The sequence below is a fragment of the Lolium perenne genome, chromosome 2 (genome assembly GCF_019359855.2).
Source record: "Lolium perenne isolate Kyuss_39 chromosome 2, Kyuss_2.0, whole genome shotgun sequence".
NCBI classification, from domain to species: Eukaryota; Viridiplantae; Streptophyta; class Magnoliopsida; order Poales; family Poaceae; genus Lolium; species Lolium perenne.
Window position 1 is genome coordinate 1678424 of NC_067245.2, and position 10057 is coordinate 1688480.

The 10057-nt window shown below is 48.2% G+C and overlaps 1 protein-coding gene across 1 annotated transcript; it reads right to left on the reverse strand.

Moving 5' to 3' along the window:
* Positions 1-2566: 2566 nt before the first annotated feature.
* LOC127330908 (probable pectate lyase 8) lies at positions 2567-9015 on the reverse strand. The gene is made up of 7 exons (XM_051356980.2): positions 8768-9015; positions 8411-8518; positions 6341-6427; positions 4102-4747; positions 3659-3762; positions 3353-3491; positions 2567-3263 (listed from the first exon to the last, which is right to left on the reverse strand). Exons 1-7 carry the CDS (start codon positions 8896-8898, stop codon positions 3042-3044), a joined length of 1437 nt encoding a protein of 478 aa, XP_051212940.1. The 5' UTR covers positions 8899-9015; the 3' UTR covers positions 2567-3041.
* Positions 9016-10057: the final 1042 nt, after the last annotated feature.

Consider the following 10057-nt stretch of genomic DNA (forward strand, 5'->3'; position numbering starts at 1 on the left):
CCCATGAACGGTTTTCACTGGGCGGTTCAGTGGGCTGCGGCCCACCGCATCAGGTAAGATTTGTCTTTCCTATTTGCTGTTTATTCTTTTTCGTTTATATTTCGGTTTTTAAAATCAAACAAATTTTTTTGGAAAAACAAAACATTTTTTTAGATATAATATTTCGCAAAATTTTAACATTTTAAAAACTGGTCCATTTTAGAATTTGAACAATTTTTTAGTTCGAACATTTTCAAATTGAACATTTTTAACTGAACAATTTCGAAATTTGAACAATTTTTAAATTTGAACAATTTTCAAAAAGTTAAATTTGTACACTTCCGAAATCTGACCGTATTTTTAAAATCTGAACAATTTTAACATTTGAACATTTTTCAAACAGTCATTTGTTTTGAAAACTGAACATTTTTCGAAAATGAGCGTCTTTTAACTTTCGAAAACCGAAAAAAACTACACAGAACGTGAAAACCCCAAGAAAAACCGAGCAAACTGAGAGAAAATCGTCGCAGCTGTGCGAGAAAGAAAAAAGGCTCGATTATGGGCCGGGCCATAACAACAATAGGGGGTGTGCGGCACCAGGTCGGTGCCGACCTGGTCGGTGTATAGAGATTGCCTATCCCTCGTGTATACCAGTTGGGTTAGCTCAGACTTGTTCCCGACGCAATGGAATTTACAGAACTGCATCTCGGGATTCCTAGACCAGGATTTGCCCGGCCCAAATATGGCGGCTGCCTTTTTCTTAATTTCATTCTCCTAAATTTTCCGTTTCATCCCCTACCATTGCAATTCATGTTTGTTACTCTATCTAGTCAAGCGATAAAACTCAGTCTGTTCTCTAGCAGAATGGTGCGCACAACCTTTCAAAACCATCTTTGTAAAACGATTTTTTTTTTGGATAAGCAAACTTGTGTGAAAAAGACAATAATGCCATTGCTTTTATGTAGTTATATAATCGGAAGCACAAAATGGAGGAAGGGCTCCGTTTTCCTCTTTACTCAAATAATTTATGAAATGAGACTTATACAATAAGCGTGCAATATAACTACGAAATGATTTTTATTTTCTGCTAAACAAAATGGCAAAATTGTGGATCTAATTGTAGTGACCGGTCCACATTTTTCAGAACTCCAAAATTTGTCATTTTTATGTAGCCCCGAGTACAAAGATTTTGGTTTAAATTCTACATGCTCATAAGAAACAGTGTTTACTATATCCAAACTTTTTCCGATATTTTTGAAACATTAAATATTGTTTTTGATTTTTTTAACTTAAAGAGCTCCATGAACCTTAAAGAGCCATTTGTCCGCACTCTATGTAAATCTTTCTACATGTGCGATGGCCATTGAACAAAGTACCAAGACCTTTGCCAAGAGAAAAATAAAATTATGCGGCAGATGAATGGGATCACTCTGTCATAAACATAACTGTTCAACGCCACTATCGCAGTGCGAGCACATTCAGTTAAACAGAGAGGGAACAAGAAAAGTGTAGACGGTGAGGAAACTTATTAGTGCACCGACAGCCTCAATTGTGGCAACAAGACCCACCCATCCTTCCTTCAGTGACCCATGCTGCACCTTCGTTTTCATGGCCAACCCATGCTGCCCCTGCCTAGCCCACTCTAGTCCATTTGATCCTCACGCGTGCCATCACTGCATGTTGGCGAAGAGAAGAACCCGTTCCATTCAGTCTCGGTTGGATGCTGAGATCAACGAACTCCAATCATTCGCACCAGCTATGCATATGCTCGCCCTACAGCTTGTTGTTTCCTTGTCTGAGCATGTTCAGATTAGGTTAGGTCTCCAGTCCCTTCGATGAAGGACAACGTTTGGGACCAGATCCATATGTGCAGCAATGTAGAGTCATTTGGTTGTTGCTCAACGTGCAGCATTCATTCAGCCCCGTCCATACAGTTTGGAAGCTGAAACCTCTCTCAGGATTTATGTCATTCCATCCCAGGAACAAGGACCATTCCGTATCCTCCTCCGTACCAACCGTCCTCCCCCTTCTCGATTCAGTTTGTTACAACAGCAACATGGTTCATGAAGAACATTAGGTAACAGCAGACGCTCAGAGCATTCGGGTGCGCTGAAAACACAGTGAGGTGCTGGTGCGAACACAAGGACAGATAACAGACCGGACATCGCCGTCTTTGACGATTCGAACAAGAAACATAACAGCAGAGGTTGGAAATGGGGCTCCGCAGTTTCATTTCTCAGACTTGACAAGCCTGTAAGAACCGCCTCATGATTTATAAGCATTCAGATGCACCAACACAATGCAGCAAAAATGCTGCGAGCAGTACAAACACAAGGACAGATAACAAACTGAACATGGCATAGTCTACGGCTGGAGCAACATAGCAGCAGAGGTCAGCCTGGAGATCAACAGATTCATCTCTCACCAACACAACAAAAATGTTAAGACAGGGAAGCATCATGATTCATCTAGAACAACACATGTCCAGAGCAGTCGGACAGGCCATGAAAATGCAACAAAGTTGTACAAGTACAGAATGCAGGCAGGTCAGAATTCAAACAAAGAAACATAACAGTAGAGGTAAACATTGGTGCTCAACAGATCAATCCTTGTTTCAGTTTCCACCGAAGAAGTCAGATAAACCCATGCAGGAGTAGTATCTTACAGCACTACCATTTAACCAGCTCAACCTTGTTGCGGAAACAATCCTAGCGGGTTTTCAGTTGACAACAACAACACCAGCATTATCATCTGGCAACAAAAGCACAACAACAAACAAACACACTCAGGGGACTAATAGGACACCGAGCGACGAATCAATCAGCAACGCTTCTCGCCTGCTGCTCCGGGGCGTTATCTTGACAGCAGGAGGCAGGGGGAGGTTGACGAATGGCGAACTTAACTCACTTTGGGGCAGTAGGCTTCCATATGTGTAGTAGTAACCGTTGTCAAAAAAAGGGCAAACGAAAAAATGTAAGCATGACCGGTAGCTTTAGCTTCTATATCTTGGGTGTTTTCTTTTCTGTCGTAGGAGTGGCGGATGGATCTGTTCTCGCCGCGTGCTAGCAGGAGGAGCCCTTGTGGCACGAGAGGACGCCTGCACCGGAGGTGATGGTTCCTACCATGGACGAGGACTTGGCGCCAAGGCTGGAGGCACGCGAGTAGCTGGCCGAGGCGCCAGCTCCCGACGGGGTGAAGAAGGCACCATTCAGCAGGAGGTCGCCCTCCGACCTCCAGTTCCAGCCATTCCAGGTGGTCTGAGCAGTTTCAACCCTCTTTGTCACCTGCGGTTTTGCCAGAAGTTTGTTAGTAAATGAATGTTTATCATGGAACCAACAAACTGTTATGATACACTGAGATAAGAATACTGTACCTCCTTGGCAAAAGGGTTGGTTGGCGCCAGGTAGCGGTTTCCCTGGCTGTTGATGGTCGGCTCAGCACTCCCTCCGATGGCGTACATCTCCCAGTGGGTGTAGTCATTGTTCACCACATGGAAGTAACCATGCCTGCACCTGAAACAATGGGAATTCAAACAAAGACAAGAGTTACTCCAACGACATTTGAAATATGAAGCAGAAAAAGGATAGCTTTCATCTATGTTGACAGTACATTAATTGGGGAGATCATCAGTAGCTGGTGCATTCATAAAAGAAGATCACACTTCAGTCACTGAATTTACCTTGGCATTCTCTGAATGAGTCCCTCTCCAAAATGGTTGAAAGCTATTGTGACCTGCATTGCCTTGTCCTTCAGATAGGAGTCACTGTGACCCAAGAGCATCACCTGCATACATTGTTTCAGTTACCATCTCTCGGTGATGAATCTAAGCAAATCTGTTTGCACATATAAAACGCCAAAAGAATGCACGTGAGATGCTGCAACAGAAGATAAAAATGCAGAGTACAGCCAACCGACAATTGCTGCTTAGATTTGCAAGAACACCAATTCACATGGAAACTACAGTTCTGCTGGTAGAAAACAAACAGGTACTTTCACATGCGCCAAACTCTGTAGATTCTATTGGCTTTGATTGGCAGAACATCAATTAACATGGACAATCAATTATTGCAGGCTCAGAAACACATGAGTGGAGTAGGATCTAGGATAGGATGTCGGTAGTACCTCATTGTGGTGGGTGAAGTAGTTGTTGGACACAGTGATGGCAGTGGATCCCATGATGGCATCGACGAGGCCGTCGGCGCAGTTGGAGAGGGAGCAGTGGTCGACCCAGACATGGCTGGACCCAAAGATAGACACAGCGTCGCCGTCGGCCATGGTGCGCCACCCGTAGTGGCTCGGCGAGCTGCGCACCATGGCGTTGCCAGTGGGCCTGCAGTCGTGGATGTGCAAGCCGTGGATGATGACGTTGGTGACATACTGGATGGTGAGGCAGGCGCCATTGGCGATGTGCACGTTGGCGCCGCGGCCGTCGATGGTCTTGAAGCTGTTCATGATGAGCTCCTGCTTGAGGGTGATGACCATGTCGCGCTTGAAGATGATCCACAGCGGCTCGTCCTGGATGACGGCGTAGCGGAGGGTGCCCTTCTTCGGGGTCACGGGGTCATCGTCGCCGGAGTCAGTGACCACGTAGATCTTGCCGTCCCGACCGCCAATGGCGTTGCGGCCGAAGCCAATGCCACAGTCGGCGAGGCGCTGCCGGTTGTTGTGCCAGTCGGGGTCGCAGCGCCAGCAGTCGTCGATCGGGTTCCCCGTCCCGCACGACAGGTAACCCCCCAGGTTCCTCCGGGCGGTGCTGTTCCTGATCGACCTGGGAATATAAACAGTCAGAGTTTGAGTTGAAGTTTCACATCAGAAGGTGTAAAATTCAGGCAGAACATACGAATTTGCATTTCAGGAGGTGTGACATTCAGGCAGCACATAACAGCAGTGTACAGTTTGATGATGATCAATGCACAAAACTTACATTTCAGTCAGAGTTTCATGGTAAAAAGGCTCTGAATTAGCTCATGGTAAACTCGTTACAAATTTGCAGTTCAGGAGATGTGACATTCAGATAGATAGAACAAGAATGCAGTTTGATGATCAATGCATGTACATTAAGGTGCACAATTTACATTTCACAAGGTGCATGTTTCTACACTTGTCAGAGCAAATTAATTCCTTGTCTAGTTAGGTCCTACTATTGCTGTTTCATCTCACCAAATTAGACCGCTGTGTCATGCGCTAGCTGCTTCTTGCCGCCACATTATTATCAAGAACAATTGTCCAGAAAACAAATTCAGGAACAAGAAGAGTTGTTTGTGCCTGTTATTACTTGGTTCCTCTAGACTAGTACAGTACAACCCAAGAAAGTGCCTGAAATGTGAATTGACCTGCCGTTACCAGCTCTACCAGCAGATCGTGGGTGCCAAAGGAGGAGAGTGAGTGAGGATGGGGAAAAGATTGATTAGGTGGGCGTGGGGTTGGCTAAGGTTTCTGGTGAGCGACATCAATGAGTCGCGTCTGGCCACGGTGGCATGGCAAGGCAGGCACACATGATTGTGCAGCCGTGAGAACGTGGTGTGTCACTAATCACTCCTACTAGTGCCATAGTGTGTGTGTGTGGCTCGGTTGCTGTGATGTGCGGTGGTGAGTGAGAGAGATGGTCGTAGAGAGGCCAGAAGAAGAAGAGGGGAGTGAAACCGAGTCGCTGTTGTTGCCTGCCTCTCCCCTTCGCAGTCGCAGGTCACGATGTGCAATGAAAGAGCAATGTGGGGGGTGAGGGTGCATGGCATGTGGGGTCTCCACGTGACCTTGCTCCTATCCTGGGACCACATGACAGTGCAAAGGCCCACCTTGCAGGGCAAAGTACGCCACCGCACTGCACACAGCCTACTACAGTGAACTACACTCTCCCCCCACCCCTTGGATCGAATCGGATCTTCCCCTTCCGCTTCACCTTTTTCTTTTAACATCGTGGTTAGGCTGTGTGTTGGTCCCGGAAGGAGTGCCCGGTTCCGGTTCCGGCTCCGGCGGTGGTTTTGGTAAAAGAGTGGACAAAAAGGCTACCGACACCGCTCTGCTGCTACTGATAAAAGATGGAGTGGCATAAAAGAAGACGAACGCCTAGAAGAAGAAAAAAGGGGCTAGTAGTAGCAGCAGCATAAAAGAAGCAAAGAGTGTTGTACTGCCTTCACAAGAACCAACCACTGAAACTGCAATTGTAAACCACCACTAGTGTAAGAAGAAGAAGAAGAAGCAGATCTAGTAGTACAAGTACTACACTAGTAATGCTGGTTACAGCTCTAAAATAAAAGCAATACTGGTTAGCTTCTTCACCCTTTACCAATCTTTTGCCGTTCCGGATTGGGTGTTAGCTGAGGCAGAGAGAAGCAATTAAGTGAGGAGGAAAGCGACGTACATGTGCACCTGCGAGACCACCGTTTCCGGGTCACGCACAGCGCCGGCCACCGTCGGCACGTCGGCGTCTTCGTCGGCGACGTCGGTCCTGCAGATCAACAGTAGCGTAATTGCAGGTGAGTATGGGGACAGAGAGCACATGTTGCTGACAGCGGCTGCTAAGTTCACTGTACTGCCATTAGAAGAACAGCGGCAGCAATGGAACGGAATGGATGATGTAAATTAATTTGTTAGTCGTTGGCAGCAGGTAAAAAGTCTCGAAATTCCTCGTACAGGAACTCAGTACTAGTAGTAGTGCCCCGGTGTTAACGCAGGCAGGATCGAAATGTGATTATTACCGGCAGGGGCGGAGGGAGGGGGGGGCGAGCAGGGGCTAGACCCCCCCCAATGGTTGGCCCCCCCTAACTATTTACAGTAGACAGTTGTACTAATAAACTACTATATACAGGTGCTAATGGCCCTTAGTAATCATGTGATTAGCCCATCGTTGATTAGTTAGTCTATTGCAAACCGATGCAAGAAGCCCAAATACCTAGCAGCCCATGTACAGGTAAAGGTTTAGGCCATTGTGGATCCGTGGACGGTCCCGATCGTGAATCCGTTCTTCCCACGATCGATTGATCGAGCTGCGTGCTTGCCAGCCGCCCCTTTCTTTTCGTCTCGCTGTTAGGGCGGCGCTTGCCGCTGACGCCGCTCGTTGAGGAATTCCGCCGCTGCCGCCGCTTGCTGTGCAGTTTCCAGCACACGTACGCCGACTAGGCGACTAATTTCCTGTTCCAATCGAACTGTGGATTGATGTTCGTCGCCCGGCTGCACCAATCTAGGGCATGGGCACGCGCATAGTCAGAATTGCAGATGCCCGGATACTCCTATGCCTTTTTTCAAACATCGCTAACGAGAAAATAGTGATGGCTGGAGGGGACGAGCATTGCCTGGATTCAATTCTTTCTAGGTATGCATTCTTGCAAAATTGATCACTACTCCTTATACAATACCTTGTTTGATTATGTATGTTGTTGCATTAGCATAGCTTAAACTTTTCATATGAAATATTTTGTGGCAAATTATTTTATGCCATATATCAACATCCATGGTGCTTATATGAATTTGTTCACCGTTGTTAACTATGGTATACAATCTCAAAATCTTTTTCGGCAAAACTAAGACAGTGATAGACTTCTAAGGTTGTTTTAGGAGGCGATTTTTTTTTGCTCCATTGTTGCTTCGCCCCCCCTATACCTAAATCCTGGCTCCGCCCCTGATTACCGGTGCGGCGTGTTGGTTCATGATGATCCGTGCGTGCTGTGCGGCTCTAGGCGTGGGTTTGGGGTTTGGTCGGTCGCGGGGCCAAAAGTAAAAAGATTGTAAATTGATTTTTGTACCGCTAGGGAACATCGCTCTGTGCACGCCGGAGTGTACACAGAAGCTGAGTACAGTAGGTAAACTAAAGCAGGATGACACTGGAAGGGACGCGGAGCAACGGGGGCTCGCTTCTTTTGGTGGGGTACCCACCCTTGTTTTCTTTCTTCTTCCAAAAGTCCTTCACCGCCTTGACCGTGGCCGGTGCAGGCTCCAGGACGGCTGTCTCCGTCTAATTACCCAACTACCCCTCCTGCCACCGTAACGACCTCACCCTCGCCACATTAACTCATCAATCACGGAGGAAAAAGAAAAAGGAGAATATCTGCTACCACTCTGCTTTGATCCATTCCAGATTCCAACCCAGCGTACGCGTTACTACAGCTCTAATCCAACCCAACTGCCTAACCCGCCGCTAATTTCAAATTTTGGGCTTACGAATTGTCGTGCCGCTGCGCGTGCAAGAAAAAACCCTTTTTTGGGGGAACCGAAACGAAATTTTATTCCGTTGCGGCGGACGGAGAACCCGACCGGCGGTGGTGTGTGCACAGCACCGGATCTGGTGTGCGAGCTGGGGAAAAATAAAGGTGGACGGCGCGGATGACGCGACCTAGCGCAGCCGACGCCCAGGATGCGTCGTCGGGGGCGTTGGATGGAACGGAACTAGGAAAAGCGACGGGATTTGGGGGCTAGTACGACACGAAGCGCTCACCTCGCCGATGTCGCCGTCGAAGCCAGCCGTGACGTCGAGTCCCGCAGCCACCGCCGAGCGCCGCTCGCCGCCCTCGTCACCGTCGTCGCCGCGGATGTGGTGCCGGCCCTGCCAACACAAACAAGAACACGGACGGAATCAGACGCCGTCGCGGTGCGGAAAAATAGGAAGCGAGGGCGGCTGCACGGACTGGAAAACCCTCCCTCCCAGGACGACAGAAATTTCGAAACAGCGCCACGGAAAGGGGAAAAAAATAGGTTGAGCCGCTCGCGGCGGCGCAGCTCGCGAGCGCGCCGGCATTGCGTGACAGCCTGACAGGTACGGAGAGAGCGGCCAGGGGAAGGCATGCGTAATTACCTGAGCCGCCCGCCGGGGAAAGTCGCCAGGCCGCTGCCGCCGCCCGCGAGGACTCCAACGAGGAGCAGCACGGAAACGGCCCCGAGCAGCGCCACCCACCTCCATCTCGCCGGACCCGCTTCTCCCGCCATTGCCGCCGCCGCCAGCGCGCTCTCCCTCTCGCTCCGCTCTCAAAAACCGGTGGAGGGAGGGAAAGGGAAATTTTGGGGAGAATTGACGGAGGGAGGCGGGCACGGATGGAGAAGTGGAGAGGGAGGGGCTCCGGGCGCCGCGCCGATTTATACCCTCGAGCGCCGCTCTGCTCCGGGCTTCTGCTCCTACCACCAAACACCGCATTGCCCCTACCGTTTAGCTCTTTCGCAAATCAGTCCCTTGGTTTGGCTATACGAGGGTTTGGGTGTGAATACTGGAGCGTGTAAGGGTGTGCGCTTTTGGGTGCTTAGATCAGTTCCCAACGTATCTAAACGGCCTCCCGCCGATTAGTGGAAGTGTTTACAAGGTTTAAGCATGAGCTAATCGCGTGCCCGTCCAGCGTGCTGTCAGCACAAGTCGTAGCCGTACTAGTGTACTGCAAGTGGGCTTCTATTCTTCTTCGTCTAAATGGAATTGCTCCCATCACAAGCTTTGCCTCCAAATGCACATGATTTGCTACTACTGGTACTGCTAACTCTCCGCATAAGCAACTCTAGCAGGTCCACGTAAAAAGCCTATAGTCTTAAAACACTTTCTTTTAGGGAAAATTTTCTCCAATATACCAATATACTGTTATTTCCCAGTCTTTGCCAGAAGACACCGCTCGATTCGGTCTTTGTCATGTATCATTCTAATTTTGCGTCACGTTTGTCTGAACAAACCACTTAGCTAAAAATGGAAACTTTTGCACTGTGTTTAAACCAATCATAGCATGATCATCACACGTAAAAGTGCAAAACATTCCGTTTTACCCAGATGGTGTGTTCTCACAAATGTGCCACATAATTGCAATAGTACCTGGCAAAGACATAGTTGATCAGCGTGTTTCAGCAAACGCCGAAAACTAACGGTGTCATGTAGCAAAATTCTCATTTCTTTTATGGTTTTGATAACAAAAAATTGTCCATTCTAGATTCGTAAAACTAGGATGAGAAAAGGGACTCGCATCGGCTTGTTGGCACAATGTTGTTTGACTCCGACTACTTCAAGTACGACACATACCGCCGACGATTCTCGGTGGCAATTCAGGATGATGTGGGTTGTGTCCGCGTGTCAAAGAGTATGACTGCTACTCAATGTTCAAGAAATCGTTAATCC

Coding starts and splice junctions, on each gene's coding strand:
- LOC127330908 (XM_051356980.2), bottom strand. CDS start 8,898: ATGGCGGGAGAAGCGGGTCCGGCGAGATGGAGGTGGGTGGCGCTGCTC. Junction 6,428..8,410: donor TCGACGGCGACATCGGCGAG/GTGAGCGCTTCG, acceptor GTTGATCTGCAG/GACCGACGTCGCCGACGAAG. Junction 3,492..3,658: donor CTCATTCAGAGAATGCCAAG/GTAAATTCAGTG, acceptor CCATTGTTTCAG/GTGCAGGCATGGTTACTTCC.